A 20905-nucleotide genomic window follows, 5' to 3' on the forward strand; every position below is an offset into this window, starting at 1 on the left:
GTTGCGTTAATATTTTTAACAAATGGTATAATGTGCTTAAATTGAAAGGCAAAAAAAAGTTAAAGGTGGGTGCTATATGGTAAAAATAAGGAATATTTACACTCTCTACCATAATAAGGTAAAATATTTGCAAACATGTTATCTTATACTTTCTCATTACAAGAGTGTTTTTCATATTTTCAAATATGCCATTTTTATCTTTTTATTAACAAAAATGTATTTTTCCTCTTTTTCTTCATATTCTCCATCTAACCCTAATTTTATTTTCGCTCTTTCTCCATTAACATCATAACAAAATTTCATCTTCAAGCCACACCACCACCATTCTTTTTCCGACCGCCGCTCTCCCTCACGCCGCCACCCTCCTTCACGCACGCCGCCCTCCCGCGCTGCACACACTCGCCGCCGCCGCCGCTCTCTCTCACTGCTAGCAATCGCCGCCGCCGCCCTCTCTCACTGCTCGCAATCGCCGCCGCCGTCTCCCTCGCTTCCTCGCTGCTCGCACTAGCCGCCGTCCTCCCTCACATGTAGATCTATGATTTGTATGTGTAGATCTATGATTTGTATATATAGATTTATGATTTATATGTGTAGATCTATAATTTTTTTGTATTTTGTATGTATAAATCTAGGATTTACTGTATATGATTCGTGATTTGAATTTTCAGTTCGTCTTCATCCTCATCTCCTTCGTTTTTCAGACCTGGAATTTTTATTTTTAGATCTGATTTAAAAAAAAACGTATATAATTCGTATTATATACGGATTATATACGGATTATATACAGATTGAATTTTCAGATTTGATAGATCTGAATTTTCTTTTAAAAAAAACGTATATAATTCATATTATATACAGATTATATATAGATTATATACAGATTATATGTGTATACAAAAAAGTTGTATTTTTGTAAATATTTTTAAAAAAATTTGTATTGCTGTAATTATTTTTTATATTTCTGTTAAAAAAAATACATGTTGTATATTTGTAAGTATTTTTATTTTTTCCGATATTTGTAAAAAATACTGTAAAAATAACCCTAAATGTCAGTTTCTTAAGTTTTCTTATAAATATGCACATTTTCAGTTCTTTTGATACTGTATAGAATATCACATAGGGACATTAGATTGTTCTTAAAAAATTATTTTCAGCATACCTAAAAAAAATTATCAGAAACTTATTTCTCTTAAATTTACAATGATAATCTCTAAAGAGTTTCTAAAAGATGGAATGTAAATATGAGAAAACCGAGGCATCAAGCATGAAAATCCTCTTCCATGAAACAATAATTTATTTATTAAAAATTTATTCTAATACGAATATTTTTCTTATGCTCACACATTATATTTTGTTTTCTCTAATATATCTTAATTTTGCAACATATGTTTAAGAAACTACCTTCATTCATGTAATCTACTATCTATCTACTATATATATATAAAGCAGGACATCTTTTCCAAATGATTGACACTTGGCACCTTCTAATTGATTCTTACCAATTTTTTTTTCAATTCTTTCATTTGTGTTAATGTAAATGGCAATTACTTACATTAAATGCTAATAATTATTTAGTGTTTTTTCAAATCTTTTTTAAAAAATCCTTCTATAGAATTAAATCTTTACACGTTTCATTTACGTTTTGTTCTTTCCTTCTTTAATAATATATAGTTATGACGATAATTGATAATTAGATCTAAGAATTTTTTTTTAACCTTTCCATATATGGTTTATAATCCATATTTAAAAGACATACTAATAAATTGAAGGCTACAAAATTCTTAAACTTTCTATTTCCGTTTTTTATCTTCTAATTCTTTTTATAGAAATCATTTCTTTTTAAGCCATAATTATAAATAAGGTCACAGCAGATAATAAACACAAAACACATATTATAAATAACAAATTTAGATTTTTTAGTGTATTTAAATAAAACAATTCAAAATTTAATTTCTGTGAATTATTAAAAAATATAAATATTTTAGTGCTTTTATATAAAATGACTTAAAATTTATTTTCATGGTTTGTGATGTAGACTGAGTAGCTAATAATTACAAATAGTTTTTAATGATATATTTTATCCATATTAGTAAATTGTTGGCTAATATGTTCTTGAATAGAGTACAAATACAATTAAACAATAAAATCGTTTTTATCTTATATTTTTAATCTGCAATGATAAAACGGCTATTTGGTAATGAATAGACATAAATGTTATGTCTTTATGTTTCTTACAATTTCATAGTACGTTTGTTTTTTGAACATGTGGAGCCTAATATATATACTCTACATATGTACATTACAAAATGACTTCAGATTGTAGAGTATATATTTTTTTCTTTGCATATTTTCTTTGCATATATTTTTGTTAATCTTTAACATTTTATTCTATTTTAGGTTATGAAATGAAAATATGGGAGCTCCAAGGTCCAAAGATATATCAATTATCAACTATCAAATATGGAAATTGTCTTCCTTAATAAAAAGGTAATCAATTTATTAATGATTTATTTTAATTTCAGTACTTTGTTTATGATTTTTTTGTTATTTTTGTTTAATTTATTTTGTATGTGTTAAGCGAATTCAAAGGTAAATACAGTCTTGATTTGGCTAACGTCTTTTCCTTTTTTTTTAAATTATTGGAAATTATGTTGATTGCTCGAAATTGATTGTTTTTGCTAGAATTGGATAAGAAATGAATAGAAGATGAGTCTAACCAAATTGAAAGAGATGTTATTTTCTGCAATTTAACCTAATAATTCTTTGCAATTATCTAAATTAATTTATTTATTTTTTCACTTTGAATTTCATAAACAGTGACAAAATTGTCAATTGTTAATTGTCAATACCAATAGATATAAAGACTATTAATGTATAATTAAAAAGCTCCAATATTAAGACAAAAAGTTAAGAATTTGATTGTATTACAAAAGTTTCATGCTTTATATGAATGAGAGTGTTTTTAATAAGATAAAATGATCGAACTAACATAATGGTAAGATAATTTGCTTGGTAAAGTAATTTTAATATTTTAATATTTAATTTTGTTCTTAAGAACAAGGTGAATGATTATGAATGAAAGTTTGAGATTAAAGGAATTATAATTTTTTTAAAGGTGTTTTAACGCTTTTTATAAACAATTTTTATTTACAGATTATTGATTAAGGCAAAATTTAAATTGCCATAATTATATATGAGGATTGAGGAAGCAAGTTAAGCTGCAAATGACAAAGTTGGAATTATAAAAGAAAACGTGCCAAAACTCTTCCTCTGTATACCAGCATTCGAACCTTGAACCTTAAGGTTGGGCATGAAAGGCCAAGACCATCAAGGCACAAAGGACACCGGTTGCCAAAACTCTTTAATGATTAAAATTATGCAAAAATCTATTAGTTGAGCATCATTTTTCTTGCCATGTTGAAGGAAAATATATATTAAATTTTTGAAGATTTGATTAAAAAACGTAATAGATTTTTTAATCATTTTAATATAGTTATATAACTTTTTATAATTATATAATAAAAAAATATAAATTTCACTTTTTTTTGAACTCATATATTTGCATTTAATTTCCGACCACATATAACATTTACTGTATATAAGGATGGCCAATTTAGTTTGCAACAAAAAAATTGAAAAATTATAAATAATTAGTTAAAATTATCAAAATTAAGTCTGATAAAAATAAGTTCAGTTTTGATAACAATTGCTAAAACTATGATTAATTTTAATATATTAGAAGGTTATAGTTTGATTAACATTCATTTTTTGACTTGAAATAATTAATATAGAATCCAATTTTTTTATGTAGAATAACTTTCATACATCTTTTAAAAGTAATTTATCAAATTCTTTTTTTTAAAAAAAAAATTACTAATTTTTGAAAATGTCTGATCATTAAAGTTCTGTTAGTTATATTTTTTTAGAAAATCTGATTAAAATAAAAATTAAACAAAAGTTTTTAGTTATGAATATCTATATTTCATTTAATTTCAAGTCAAAAAATACTATATAATTACTTATTAAAATTTAAATGAAATAAATATATCTATTTAATTGAATAATTTTTATATGAATAAAAAATACTATATGATTATTTATTAAAATTAAATGAGATATAGATATCTATTAGTTCATAAATAAAAAAAAAATTCAATCATAAATACAAAAAAGTACTATTTATTAGTACTTTTAAAACATTAATAAAAATAATAAATATAAATAAATATTGTGCAACGCACAGGCCTAAAGCTAGTATATATATAAAGCAGGATATTTTTTCCCATGCTTTGAGAAATTGACACTTGGCACATTCTCATTCGTTTTGAAAAAATATTACTACTTTAATTTTGATTATTATTCTCACAATTAAATAATACTACATTAATTGATTTGTTAATCTTTTATATAAATTGCTAGCTTGATATACTTCTTTTTTTTCCCTTTTTTTTAATCATAATATTAATTCTCTTACATTTTATTATGGAAATTAACAATCAATTATCAATCACATTAAATAGTAATTAAATTTGTAAGAATTTAATGGTAATTAAATTGGTAACTTAATTTATAATCTTAGCATGACTACCCTATTTGATACATATTTTATATAGACTCCTTTAAATCCATAAATGCTAAAAAAAAAATCTTCATTAACTTTATTTTTTATATACCATATTTCTGTCTTTAATAACTTTATTTTTACATATAAATTACGGGCATAAATTTTATTTATGTCTAATCACCTTTTTATAACATGTAAATAAATTAAAAATTAGACATTTGCATTAGATATAAAAATTATTTTATAATTTAAATGTTACTAAATATATAATAGTTAAAAAAACTATATAATTTTAACCAAATATAAGTCCAATCATTCATTATTATGCATGGATGATTAAACTCTACAAAGAAAAAGAGAAAAATAGTGAAAAAAAGTTAATGGGAAGTTAAGATTTTTTTTAAAAGCATATATTAATTTATTTACTAATCTTTTTAAAAATAAATTGATAACATTTATTATGTTTATTTTTCTATTAATTAGCTGAGTTAAAATGACAAGACTTCTTTATAAGTTACCAAATATTTGAACAAAAATAATGAATAAGGTGGAAATTTCATATTAATGTAATAATTTTTTATATATTTCCTTAATTTTTATTTTTTATCTAATTGCTTTAAGATTTGAAAATATGAATACTTTCCTGCTTTATATATATATTATTTCCTTCATTAACTTGAATTCCTCAATTAACAATAAATTTTCTTTGTTTACTAATTTAAATTTTGCATTTAAGACCTATTAAAGAGAAACAAAAACGTTTAAGAATTTTTTTTTTGAATTAAATATCAGCAAAAAATAATGAATAAGGTAAATTATTACAATTAATTGTAGTTATATTGCAATCATCTCACTAATGTTAAATCTTTTGAGCTACCCAAATCATCATTATAAATACTCCTATTTTTTTAATACTAAGCACTCCTTAAAAATCTACTAATTTCTCAGGTATGTTTTTTTTTCTTTTCTTCACCATAAACTCTTTTTTTATTTTTATGAACATTTTTGTTTTATGTTTTATTTTATCTAACAGTAGTGATAGATTTAAGAGCAAAAACAATATGTTGATTGTTTTTATTTCTATTTCAATGAATCTCCACGGATAATAAGTTTTATTGAAACAATATGATGATTTTTTTCTATTCATAGGCAATTTGATTGGGACATCGATTACTGTTCATGATGAAATTGCATTGAAAGATCGATTAGATGTGGGTGCGGTTTTGGTTTCGCTAACGGGACCACGTGTTAATAAGGAGTTGAAGATAAATTTTAACAATCAGTTTTGCATGGTTCATGCATTGGAAACGGATAGAGCAATTTCCTTTTCTTCAGATGTTGATGATTCGCAAAGTGCTTCTGAGGAAGCTGATGTTGAGGAAATTGCCGAGTATAATACTGTGAACATCGACTCGGCAGATAATAACCCTTTTCCGTTAGTGTCTCCTTCCTTGTCCTCGTCTTCCTCTTCTCATTCCTCCCCATCTCCTTTAAACAGCAACAAGATTCCTTTTCCAGCAAGGAATAACCTAGACAGCAACAAGATCCTTTCTTCTGGAAAGGATACCAATTCAGACAGCAAAAAAATCCTTTTACGGGATACCCATTTTTCTGAGGACATTGTGAGAATCAGCTCACCCTCTTCACCTTCTATGGCCTTGGTTGATGGTATTCAGCAGGTTTCTTCTCAGACAAACAGCAGCTTTATACAAAATTCTCTTGCAAACATTACTCTCAGGAAGGGTAGGACTTACAAGCATATATTGCCAAACGGTAGTCTTACTTCTAAAACTGAACTGAATGCTTCACAGTCTTCAGAGGCTGATTTTGCTAATATGAATAACCTTATCCTCTCGGCAAGAGAATTGGCTGACGAAGGATCCTTTGATGAAGCTCTTAAAATTTGGGATGTAGGGCATTCTCTAGGATTCTTTCATATTGATTCGAAGGCAGAGGCAGTAAAACAGTTACTCCTCAATATGGAACAAGACTTGGAAAATCAGAAATCTTGAATTTTCTTTTTTACAAGGTCTTACAATTTTCTTATGACAATGCCTTTTTCTTTTATTTCTTGGAACTGCAGGGGTGGTTTATTAAATCAGCGAAAACAGCGTTTTATTCGGAGTATGGTTAGTAAGTACAACCTTTCTTTTGTTGGTTTGTTGGAATCAAAAAAGGATTTTATTGATGCTTTTCTTGTTCGTAAGCTTTGGCCAAATTTAGACTTTGATTTTGCTTGGGTTCCGTCGGTTGGTGCTTCAGGAGGGCTTCTTATTATTTGGAATTCAGTTTTACTCAGTAATGTTACAGTGATTTCGGGATCCCGTTGGATTTGTTTGGATTTTATATTTCATTCTTTCTCTATTCGACATATCCTTATTTACGCGAGTAACCTTGCTTCGGAAAGACTATCTTTGTGGAGTGATTTGTTACCTCTCACAAACTATTCTGGTTTGGTTTTTATTTCTGGAGATTTTAATGAAATTTTATCTCCTGCTGAGCGTCTCAATTGTTCGGAATTCTCCCCATCCATGGTAGCTCTTCGTGACTTTTTAAATGAGTCTGAATTAGTGGATCTTTCTCTACAAGGTTGCACTTTTACTTGGCATAACTCCTTTTCCAAATCAAGGATTGATAGGTGTTTTTCATCTTTGTCGGCGGTTAATGCTTGGAGTTCTAGTTTATTATCAGCTCTACCGAGAGGGTTATCTGATCACGTTCCTCTTTTATTTCAGTCAAGTGTTAAATACGATTGGGGTCCTAAACCTTTTCGCTCTATTGATACTTGGTGGGACCATCCTGAGTTTTGCGGCTTTGTTAACAGCTCTTGGGACACGATTTCTACTTCAGAGATTCATTTACCGCTTGTTCGCAAGTTAAAGCAGCTCGAGAGAGGATTAAAACTTGGAATGTTGAGGTGTATGGGGATCAGAATAAGAGGCAAGCTGAGCTCTCTACAGAAATCAATAATCTGGATACTATTGCTGAGTCTAGAAGTCTTTCGGAACCAGAAAAGGACCGCTTAGCTGCTGTCAAAACTGAGCTGTGGATGGTTGAAAAACGTCTAGAAAGTCTTTGGTTGCAGAAGTCTAGGCTGAGTTGGGCTGTCAAAGGGGATAGAAACTCGAAATTCTTCCACACTACAGCCTCATTGCATTACAAGAATAACCAGATTGCTGCTATTTGCGTGGGAAATGATACCTTTACCGAACCTGCTGATATTCGTCTCAATATCAAGGCTTTCTATTCAGCCTTATATTCTAAATCGCACAATGTCCCAGTGGATTTATCAGGTCTTAATTTCACGTCTTTATCACCGGAGCAAGCTTCAGATTTAATTCGACCGTTTCAAGAAGCAGAGATTTTTGCGGCTTTGAATTCTTGTAACGAATGTAAGGCTCCTGGGCCTGACGGATTCAATTATTATTTCTACAAGCGAGCGTGGCATATTATGAAGAAGGATTTTTTGGAGTTTTTTAACTCTTTTTATAGTTCAAACCGGTTGCCTGCAGGTTTGAATTCTTCTTTTATGGTTTTAATCCCAAAAGTTTCGGGTTCTTCAAGTATCAGTGATTATCGCCCCATCAGTTTAGTTAATGGTATTTATAAACTGCTGTCAAAATGCCTCTCTGCCAGATTAGCTCATGTCCTTCCTTTTGTGATCTCAGATCACCAACACGCGTTCATAAAGGGTAGGAGCATTATGGATTGTTCCATGATTGCTAATGAATTAATCCATTTTGCAAGAAAAAGGAAGGACAAACTTCTTGTCCTGAAGCTTGATTTTCATAAAGCTTTTGATTCTCTTGACTGGAACTACTTGCTGAGTATTATGAGATCTATGTCTTTTCCAGACAAGTGGATTGCTTGGATGTCTAACTGTTTATCTTCTGCGTTCACTTCTGTACTTGTGAATGGAAGTCCTATTGAGCCCTTTATGCTTAAAAGAGGAGTTAGGCAAGGAGATCCTATCTCGCCTTATTTGTTTGTTTTAGCTGCGGAGGGTTTGAAGAATATTTTGCAGAAAGCTAAGGTGTTGGGTCTTATTAATGGGTTTAATTTTTCTGAGGAACATGATTCCATATCGATTCTTCAATTTGCAGATGACACGGTCTTATTTATTCCTTATGATTTGCAGCAGCTTCGCAATCTGACTCGCATCTTGCGCTGCTTTGAATTAATATCAGGTTTAAAAATCAACTTCCATAAAAGTTCTTTGCTCGGGATTAATGTTTCTGATTCAGAATTGACTGCAGCGTCGAGTGTTGTGGGCTGCCGAATAGATAATTTTCCTATTAAGTACCTAGGATTGCCTATGGCAGTTCGTAAAATCCCAGCATCAATTTGGGATCATGTTATTCAACGTTTCAAGTCTAGATTATCTCTTTGGAAAGGAAACTTACTTTCTCCGGCGGGTCGGCTAGTTCTTTTGAAGTCGGTTCTATATAGCCTTCCCATTTATTTTATGTCAATTATGGGAATACCGGTTTGTGTTCAACATCAACTGGAATCTTATATGCGGAAATTCCTTTGGAAAGGTGATACCTCGAATGCTAGAGTTTTCTGTAAAATTTCTTGGAAAATTATTTGCAAAGACTTTGATAAGGGTGGTTTGGGTGTTTGTAATTTGAAGGTTCGAAACCAAAGCTTACTTTTCAAATGGTTATGGAAGTTGCGTACTGCAAATAGAGATTCATTATGGTTTGGAGTGGTCTCTTCTTGCTCTTCGTTATCAAATTGGAACACTCTTATTTATGGCGATACTAAACAGCTTTCGTTTACTTGGAAGAGTATTCGGCGATTCTGCTGTCTTGATACGAAAGTTTGGCATCTTTTCATCTTGAATATGAGTTTTAATATAGGCAATGGTGATTCGATTTCCTTTTGGCATGATAATTGGTCCGGAAACGGTACGGCAGCAGATCTCTATCCTCGTCTTTATCAACTGTCTAACTGCAAACAATCAACAATTAGATTGGTTATGGAATCTGGATGGAGATGGCGTAGAAGGATTAGATTGGGAGAGAAAGAACAATTTTCGGCTCTTATTCTGTTATTTGAGCAGAAAATTAACGGGGGAAATTTTGATCAAGATCAGCTGGTTTGGAAGCTCAGCAGTGGCGGGTTTTCAGCTGCTAGTATGGCCAAACTTATTAATTCATCAACGGCAGTGAATGAGGTTTCGGGCGAGTCTTCAGTGGCAACTTTGAGTCGTTCAGCAGCTTCAGGTAATTTCTCCTTGGCATCATCAACTGCTGTGTTTAGGGATAACTGGAACAGTGAAGCCCCTCCGAGAGTCAAGTTCTTTATGTGGACGGCTTTGCATAATAGTACTCCAACGCTTTCTTTTCTTGCTTCGAGAAAAATTGTTTCGGATAACAATTGTTGGTGCGGTATTTGTGGTGATTTGGAGACGCAAAATCATATTTTTTTTGCATTGCATCTTTGCAAGAAAAATTTGGTATGAGCTTTTCAAGAAATTGGGTGTTGCTTGGGTAATGCCTTCATCTTTTGAGGATTTTTTCTTGCAATGGAATGCTATTATTTCAAAGAAAGGTCTTTCGAAGCTTTGGACAACTATTTGGATTATCATTGTTTGGGAAATTTGGAAGTGCCGTAATCATCGCATTTTTCAGCAAAAAGACTCGTCAACTATGGATGTAGTTTATAGAAGTTTTTACAGTGCCGTTTTTTATTACAAATGTAATCACCCGTCTTTTGTTTATTCCGGTTTAGACTTGTTTAGAAACCCGGATTCGATTTTCTTGTAATTTTCTTCTCCTATCTCAGAGTCGTAGCCTTTAGTGGCGTAAGCTTTGAGTAGAGTTGCTTTTGCCACTTCTTGTGGCTTTCTATAAAATCCAATATTCATCAAAAAAAAAATAAGTTTTATTGAATATATATGAATAATTGTTAAAACAATTTTTTTTAAATGATTGAATCTACATAAAACCTACTATATTAATGTAATAAATGCTAAGTCAATGTACCTAAGAATCAAAGGACTATATAAAGATTGTCACAAGCTACAGTTGATCAATTATGAGGTAAGTTTTCTATTGTTCTCTTATTGACTATAATTTTTTCATGATGTTCTTTAGTTGTTTTTTTTAGTTCTATTATCAAAATTATATTATCTTAATTAACAATTTTTTTGCAGAAATTGAGAACATTTGCATCACAATAGAGAATTACATCATATACTTTTTTTTATAGATTATTATGGTAAGATTTAGTTGGTTGTTGATCTATTTTTTTTAATTGACACTTAACACTTTCACACTCATATTTACATATATTTCATTTAAATTTTTATTTTTTATATTTATTAATCTAATTTGATGAGATTATTTTATTTAAATTGCCATGGCATTTTCTTTTGATTTAAATGGTAAGATTGGTAAACTAAATTTATTGACTTGCTAATCATCTTAACAATTTTTTCTTAAAAAATGTATACTATATTGGTAATTTTTTTAGAAAATTCAACGACATATAATTTTCAAATGATATGGTAAAATGGGTGAATTTAAAGTATTAATTGATTTTCTAATCTAATTTGATAAATTATTTTAATTTTTAATCGTTACCTAGCTTTTTATTTGATATGTTAAAATTGGTCAAAATTAAAATACTCATTGGTTTGTTAATCTGATTTGATAAAATTATTAACATTATTTTATTTGGTTTTCTTAACATGATTAGATTATAATAATTAAGTGATAAAATTGGATAAGAAAATTTAAAAATAAAATTTGGTAAGAGATAATAATTAAAATTTGGTAAGTGATAATAAAATTTGATAAAATTACTAACATTATTTTATTTGGTTTTCGTAACATAATTACATTATTAATCTTTTCTCTAATTTATATAATTAACTTTTTTAGCTATAAGATAACATACAATATATATAAATTAAAACTAATAAAGATACACAGCACATTCTTTTTTATTTGTATTAGACAAAAGAAGAGGTCATTAAAATTTAAAAATAGAAAAAACAAAAGGCAATTTCCTATGGATGAAATAAAAGACAGTTACTGTCATTAATTCCATAATTAAAAATCAAAATTATTCTTAATTAATTTTTAAAAAAGTCTAACGTTCTTTTTCTTATAAAGGCTAAAACAATTATTACACTTTTTATTTAAAAAATTAGTTTGGTATTAACATTAATAAGAATAATTTTTATAAAATATAACAATAAATAAGGAGGATAAAATTTTAATTACACTTTTCATTTATGTGCATTCATGTCTCTTAATTTATAATAGAAATAATTTATTCTTAAATAGAACATACATACAATTAAAAATAAATAAAATTAAGCATATTCTTTCCATTTTATTTGTCCTATTTCTATTCTCACACATTAAGAAAAATTACATATTAACATATCCTTTCTTTTAAACCCTTCATTATATTTCTTGGTTATTGATTTATAATTATATATTAAAAAAGACCGGAGTACTCCATGCAATAAAAAAACATTAAATACCTTAAAAATTATTTTTATTTAAGAAAATAGTATACTTTTACATTAAAAATACAAAATAATCAAACACACTTATTTATTATACACACATTAATCAATAAACTCTATTCATTAATATTAAAGGTAAAAACGGAAAGTAAGTGTTTATAATTAAATTATAACAATCATTTTGGGACATCTAAAAATAGTATATAGGGCTAACAAAGTGAGACAGAGAGAGTATTTCATTTCACTTTTAAAGGTTATTGTTTTAAAATGAGTGAATATATAAAAGCACATGATTCAAAAAAAAAATAAGAACACATAACAAATCTCATTAACTAAAAAATCATCATCATTCATCAAAAAGAAAAACTAAAGAATCATTGACTGAAAGTTCAAATTTAAAATAAATACAATAGTTTTAGGTTAAATATAAATTCACTAATGCATAATCTCGCTTTTTCTTTTTTTTTTTTTGATAATTTATAATCCCACTTTTTTTAATTAAAATAACTTTTTACATACTTTTATAAATCATTTAGCAAATGCTAAGAAATATTTTTTTCTTCAAAACGCTACATAATTACTTATTAAAATTAAAAGAATATAAAGACCTCTTAATTCATAAATAAAAATCTTTCTAAATAAAAAATACAAAGTGCTACTAAATAAATCTTTTAACCGTTAATAAAAACAAAATCGTGCAACGCACGGGTTAAAGCTAGTATATATATACATCAAGATATAGCACTTCGATTTCAGGCTATTCTCAAAAGACAGATTTTTTTTTTTTTTTAAATTTTGCCGAAATAAATAATAAGAAAACTTATCACTTAGTGGGAGATAACGGATTCCTGATAAATAAAATTATACTCTTTCGTCCTATAAAAATAGGCAAAATAGAGTTTACACATGAATTAAAAAATGATGGTCAAGTAGTTATATTTTATTAACTTCCAATAATAATCTTAATTTAATTATTTAAATATTTTAAATATTATTAAGTTATATTCTTGAAAAGATAATTATTGTGTCAGAACTGTAATTAAATTTTAAAAAGATAAATTTATTATTAATTTTTATATTGTTTATAAAATGATAATTAATAATGATTTATAAAATATAATAAAAGTGGTTAAAATTGATGAAAATTAATATTGATATTATTCAAATTAATATAGTAACTTTGTCTTTATTTTAAACGCTCAAAATAGTTATTTTACCTATATTAATGAGATGGAGAGAGTATTAAGTGATTGCTTTCTTAACCTTAATATAAATTTACAGTTACACAAATAAAACTCTCATGACTTTTCAGTTTTTATAACATTATAGTAAATTGATTCTTTACTATTTAAATGGCATATTAATGACAAAGTTTGAATTAAAAAAACCTGTACATCTTGTATTACTTGTTGCAGATTACATATATACACAGAAATGTTAGAAGAAAATAATAAACATATTCGTACAAGGAATGAATCGGATAAACCTTGTAGATGCTGATTTGATATGATTGTAATCCTGTATATTCTCGATCTACAAAGAGAGCAAAGGAAGAAAAAAACAAGCGGATGAGAAAGAAGCAAGGCGGAGGCATTACGGGCCGACTACAAGAAGCGAAGCATCGTATAATCCGAATTTATTGTCTACGGGATTGCCTCAAGAGGTAAGTTTTTGCATCTTATTCACAAAGCACGGCAAAAATTGATGGCATTTCAAAGCCGTGCTGAGGGTTTTTCTTGTTCTGTTGCTTTACGGTAATCATACACACCAATGCCACGTTTTCTTCCAAGCCGACCTGCATCAACATACTGCAGTAGAAGAGGGCAGGGAGCATACTTACTATCACCAAAACCGGTATGAAGTACTTTCATTATGGACAGGCAGACATCCAATCCAATGAAATCAGCAAGCTGTAAAGGACCCATCGGATGGTTTGTCCCTAATTTCATTCCTGTATCAATGTCCTCCTTTGTTGCTACTCCAGTATAAAGAGTATAAAATGCTTCGTTTATCATTGGCATTAGGATCCGGTTCACAACGAAGCCGGGAAAGTCCTGAGAGCATATAACTATCTTGCCAAACCTGTAGTATTGTCATCAATGCTAAAGATTAAAATAAATTGCTGATAACAATTAGGCGATATGAATTGATACATATATAATTATAACAAAATTGATAAATATATCCTGAAAAAAATTGTCATTTAGTCCACCAATTTGTGATTTGTATTAATTTTATCCAAGCTGCAAATAAAAAATGAAGAATCTAATTGATAATAATAATAAAGTATGTTTGAGTCACGGGAATACGAGCTTCATGCGCTTCCCGCATATTAAACCAGAGAGAGAAAGAGAGACAAAATCGGCCATATTCAAATATAATTAATGGAAATTTCATGTAAATTGACTTTTCGTTTAAGGAGACGTAACACCAAAAATGAAAAGTAATATAAATTTTAAAAAGTGTTCATCTATCATTAGAAAGTGTATTCTAGTTACCTCTCCGCCAAGACTTTGGTTGCAGAAAATGTCTTATCTGAAGTGTCTGCACCACGTACAATCTCAACCAATTTCATTATAGGTGGAGGATTCATAAAGTGCATCCCAATCACCTTCATATTATCATTTGAACTAGTCATTATCCTGAATTTTTTGAAATCAATGCATAACTATAATGCAGAACAAAAAGGAAAAGAAATTAATTGACACATGGGAAATCCCGTGTAGAAAATCCATTTATGATATGCAGCTATGCTGCACAGAACTTTCAATTCCTACGTTTCGGCATTTCATTACCATTTCCCAAAACTCTTCTGAAACTTCAAAAATTCAATTATCATAACCTCTACTCTTAAAAATGTGATTTTGGCATTTTGCCGTTTCCCGTTTTCTTGTTACGTGCAACATATATAAAGAGGGAGAGATTCTCCATGCATAGATTCAGCCCAAATAAGAAAATAAACATATGCATAACCTGGCTTGGCCTGCTAGTCGCCGATGCTAGCCGAGTAATAGAGATGGAACTTGTATTGGAAGCCAAGATGGCAGAACTTTTCACAATCTTATCCAGTTCAAGAAACAACTTTTTCTTCACATCTTCAGATTCCATAATAGCTTCAATAACAATATCTGTCATATGCAATTCTTCCAAATTTGAGGTACAATGTAGACGCTCCAAAGCATCATTACCAACTGCCTGTCAAAGAACAAGAAACGATCTTTTGAAGATGGCACACATAAATTTACAATGAATCATCGTATAATTTTCACAATTTTGGAAAGGGATTTACCAGTAAATCTAAAGAAAATGGATTTGATCTTTTCAATTTTAACAATACTATCACCTTTTCCGGACCATAAGCTATGTTTATACTTAATGTTCAGTTAAAGGCATATTAAATATACTTGCTCAAAAACTTTGTTCTTCATCTGATATAATTCTCACAAGCAGAACAAAGTCGTGCCATATAAATTCCAACAACATACCATTTTATACATGTTAAAGCATTGAAATCAGTTTGACTGGAACCTGAAAGCACCCTCAGTGTAATTATGCCCAAACCCAATCATATGACTTTATAACATTAAATTAATGTCTAGGAATTCAGTTTTCAACTCAATTCAATTATCTATATAAATATTTGAAAATTAAATACCATATAACAAAAGGGTATTATTGTAAATATATATAATGGTTAAGGCGTCTCCAAATGCATGAAGAGGTCATGGATTCGAAAATTGCCTCCGTAACTAACAATTAACAAACTGAGTGCGAGTGGTACTCTATCTTTGGCCAAAAAAGATGACAAATGATATAAGAGAAAATTATCAAGTCGTAGCTTTAATTCCTCCCACAAGCGTTTCTCTTACCAATTATTAAAAAATAAAAAAAAGTATAATAATCAAACTAAAAGGATCGATTTATCAAAAAAAATAACAAAAAGTCTAAATGAAATGCAGATTGTATAATATAATATTATAAAGTTCAGGAATATATTAATACATTTTTAAGTATCAGGACCTAAGTCGGTTGATTACCTTAAAAAACCCAAATACATAATCTTTTCATTAAGGATTAATAAACAAAACTTCTTCTTTTTTAAACTAAACAAAATTATTTTAAATAGCAGTAATTAAGTTACCTGAGAGAGGTAGCCTTTGGAGATGAGGCGACGGATATTATCGGCGATGGATTTAGAAGCTCTGGAGAGAGCGGAAGAATCGGTGTCAAGAAGCCAGACATGAAGACCATTTACGGCGGCGAGTTGAGCAATTCCGGAGCCCATTTGGCCGCTACCAACTACTCCGATCTTCATTATCTCCGCCGCGTGATTCTCTTCTAAAATGTGTAAGTGTTTGCTGATTGGCATGGATAAGCACCGAGACGGCTGTTAGGCGTATTAATGAGAAGTGTCCGTCTATTGTTTACTTTAATAAATTTAAAGGTAGAAGGTATAAAAAAACCCTTGTAATTTTCATAAAAGTATAAATTAACCCTTTTACTTTTTTGAGGTATAAACAACCCTTTTCATCCAGCATTATTAGAAACACTCGTTAATGGCTGACATGTCTCTCATAATCATACAGAAAAAAAATTCAAAAATAATTTTAATGTTAAAAATATTTACCAAAAATTTGAGGTAAGCGTCCCAAAAGTAAATTAAAGGGATTTATTTGTTCGATTTTAAAACAATGAGATTTTAATTATTCAATTTTAAAAATATGAGGGCTTAATTGTGCCAAAAAAAATAAAAGGCTGATTTGTATTTTTGAGAAAAAAATCGAGGGTTTTTTGTATCTCATACCAAATTTAAATGAAAGATAAGATTTACAATATTTATTCAAATTGAAGAATTTTCTTCAAGGTTAGAGAATTTTACACTCCACTTATTATATTTCCTAGTTTCGCATTACGTACTACGCACGTGGTTTGTAACGTAACTCGTCAAATACTTTAATTTATTAATTTTTAAAATTAATTGATCTTAAAATTAGTTAGGATTTTCGTAGGATTAAAAAAATATGTTATGAATCGGATTAAAATTAATAAATTGTGTTTTATTCATAATCTACACTATATATAAAATTTGTATGTTTCGAAAGACGAATGCAATTTAAAAAATAGAGCTTTATCACCCTTAAGAGCTATACAATCTATAAAATGAACTATACAATCCTACATCACCAACTAATGAACATATTTGTCCATCAATGTAGATTAATAACATCCATTATAATTAGGGTTCCGAATCAATTAGGAAATATTATAGTAGTAATAATGAATTATATAGCTATTTTTAGTAGTAATAGTGGATTAGAAAATATATTTATTTTTTTAGTAATACAGGCTATATTTATGTTGTATCCTAATTACATTATAACTCTAATAATTAAATATTTATTTTAATTATAATCAATTAGTAAATTACTAAAACATCTAATTAACTAATAAATTAGAAAGGGTTATTAAGTAAAAGTACATGTCCCCCCCTCCCATCCGTGTTTTTATATACTAGCGTTTCGCCACGTGCTACGCACGTGAGCGACATTTACATGACCCGTTGTATATATTATTTATTAATTCAATTATTAAATAAAATATTTCAGCTATTACTGATTATTATAAAAAAATAATTATTTAATTTAAAATTGTAGGACTTAAATAATGTTTATATTACTCTTTAATTATTTAAAAAATTAAATCTTTTTTTGGAATTATAATTTATTTATTATATAAATGAAAACTGTATGAAGTGATATTTATATGATCTGTTATGTATATATTAAATATTAATTAAATTATTGAATATAATATTTTTGTTTTAAATTAATTCTTTTATTAAAACTTAAATTATTTTAAATTTAATTTTATATTAGATTTTATGTTCTTAGAAAATTGAAATTTTTATAATTAATTATCATCCTAGATTTTTTTTGATATTGTTTTCAAAATTATTATATCTCTATATTTTATTTGTCTAATTAGTCTATTGGTCATATGTTCCTAAGAAAAATTTAGTCTAATGCCTGAATTAATGATAGTATATTTATTAATCTTGTTAGAATCTCTAGTATTTTATCTTATAGAATTATAAATAAAGTTTTGAATTTGATAAAACAATTATGCATGTAGTACTCCAACGAAACATCATAATCCATCTGATTATTGTAAATGTATTACTCTTACTATGTGTCCTTATTGTTTGAACCATTATATATCTAAATATAATTATTCCTTTATATATTAATTGCAAAAGTTTAAGAATTTTGATATTTATGCTCAACTTAGAGTCTTTGTAAATTATTACGATGAACTTGTCTAGTGTAATTAAACTTATTTTCCCTGTTAATATGTCTTATGGAATTATTAATCACTGATCAATGTCAATTTTTTTTACTTTTAATGCCATAGTTCGCGTTGTAAGTTTTTAAATTAGAATTACACTTGGACTCATAGTTTGTCTTAGAAGTTAGTATTAAATTAGAATTAGACTTGAACTCCGTATACAGTTGATCTAGTAAAATTCTTTACAACATTTAATTGTTTAAAGATAGTAGTAGTTTAGTTTGAATTAACCTTTTATTTATTTTATTTTTTAATTATATATTATACCCTTAATGAAAGCTAATGGCGTAAATTTGCATGTCCCTCCCTCTTCCCACATATAAGATAGTTATAGATAGATAGTACTAGTTTTTCTTTACGTGCTATGCACGTGAGCGATGCTACCTATATGACCCGTTATTTAAATTAAATATTAATTAAAATGTTATTAGAGTTTTATAAGAAGATTTTAATTATGCGTTTATCTTTATTATTAGAATTAAATTTGACATAAATTAAATAAACTTGTACTAATGATGTATATATAGCCAAAGCCATGAGTCGAACTATTTTTCCATATAAAGGGATCCTAATAAAATCAACATTTTAAGTCTTATAATTTTTTATAATACAGAAAACATATTATATTTATGAAATATCAAAATGAAAATTTACAGAGTACTAAAACAAAAAAAAAATATCGGTCAACATATCCTCCAATTTCAATTGTTAAGAACATCAATTATCTAACATTGAAAAAAAAAAATTTACATAGATAATGGATTCATATTTAAGATAACCATTATGAATTACTAACCTTCAACATGCGTAAAGTTCTTTTAATTTTGATTGATTTTCAATTCAAAAGAATAATATTTTGCTGGCTAGAGATCAACATGATGAAGCACTAAAATAGATGGAATCAGACAAAGCACATTATTAAATAGTTACAAAGTAGTGTATTTGTAAAACAATTTAGGTAGAAGTAGTTTAGTTTAATTCAATTACTGTCACCAGAAGTTAGAATTAGCCTTTTATGTTAACTAGTTTCGCATTACGTGCTATGCACGTGGCTCGTAACGTAACTCCTCAATAAACATATTAGTAAATTTATTATAATTATATCAATTTTTTATTTGTAATTAATATTAAATTAGTTAAAAAAATTTGTAAAAGTAAATATAATATATTCGGTTATTAAATTTTTTTGCATACTGAATTTATTCTTATTTTGGTTTTATAATAACCATAATTAAATAATTAACTTAATTTTATTAATAATATCTTAAAAAATAATAAGATAAAAATTTAAATAATAATATATTTAATTTTGTAGTTCAATCAAACTAAAAGATAGGTATTCCTACTAATTTGGAGACAATTTAGTTATTTTTTACATACTAAAAATTAAATAGGAGATAATTTAGCTACCTAATCTAATTAGGACTTTAATTACAATAATGATTAATTAAATAACTAATTAGTTAATGACTATAAAACCTTTATTTAGTAGTAAACTGAAAAGGATTATTCAATAAATTTGCATGCCCCCCTCCCATCCGTGCTTTTATATATAGTATAGATGTAAAAGTAAATATAATATATTCGGTTATTAAATTTTTTTCCATACTGAATTTATTCTTATTTTGGTTTTATAATAACCATAATTAAATATTTAATTTAATTTTATTAATAATATCTTAAAAAATAATAAGATAAAAATTTAAATAATAATATATTTAATTTTATAGTTAAATCAAACTAAAAGATAAGTATTCCTACTAATTTGGAGACAATTTAGTTATTTTTTACATACTAAAAATTAAATAGGAGATAATTTAGCTACCTAATCTAATTAGGACTTTAATTACAATAATGATTAATTAAATAACTAATTAGTTAATGACTATAAAACCTTTATTTAGTAGTAAACTGAAAAGGATTATTCAGTAAATTTGCTTGCCCCCCCCCCATCCGTGCTTTTATATATAGTATAGATTAAGAATAATTATTTCTTTCATTGGGATTAGATTTATATTTAATTTAGTAATTCGGTGTTTATCCATATGCTACGCACGTAAATGATATCCATATGATCTATATATTAATTTTAATTAAATTATTAAATATCATATTTTAATTTTTAATAAATTATTATAAATTATTTTATTGAAAGTACATTTATAACAAGTAAATGAATATGATTGTATATGAATCAAAAAATAAAGTATTTTAATGAATTATTATAAATTCTTTATTTAGTGTCGAAATTTTCCTTCATTTAATTTTAATTTTTTTTATTGACTTTCGAACCAAATAATTCAATTTTTTTAATTCATTATTATAAGAATCCTATTACTTTAGTATCTATCTATATATTATATAATTGAGAGGACCAACGGAGGCCTCTCATTCAATTTCACCAAATAGTGCATCCTCATTAGTTCCCATCTTTTTCAAAAGACCATTTTTAATTAAACTTTATAAATCAATTTTAATTAATATCAACTTCCTATTGTATATCAACTTCC

General features: G+C 27.6%; 1 protein-coding gene across 1 annotated transcript; it reads right to left on the reverse strand.

Moving 5' to 3' along the window:
- Positions 1 to 13428: 13428 nt before the first annotated feature.
- LOC126670796 (uncharacterized) lies at positions 13429 to 16463 on the reverse strand. The gene is made up of 4 exons (XM_050364624.2): positions 16192 to 16463; positions 15024 to 15245; positions 14549 to 14661; positions 13429 to 14132 (listed from the first exon to the last, which is right to left on the reverse strand). Exons 1-4 carry the CDS (start codon positions 16417 to 16419, stop codon positions 13763 to 13765), a joined length of 933 nt encoding a protein of 310 aa, XP_050220581.1. The 5' UTR covers positions 16420 to 16463; the 3' UTR covers positions 13429 to 13762.
- Between the last annotated feature and the right edge of the window lie 4442 nt (positions 16464 to 20905).

The sequence above is a fragment of the Mercurialis annua genome, linkage group LG2 (assembly GCF_937616625.2).
Source record: "Mercurialis annua linkage group LG2, ddMerAnnu1.2, whole genome shotgun sequence".
NCBI lineage: Eukaryota > Viridiplantae > Streptophyta > Magnoliopsida > Malpighiales > Euphorbiaceae > Mercurialis > Mercurialis annua.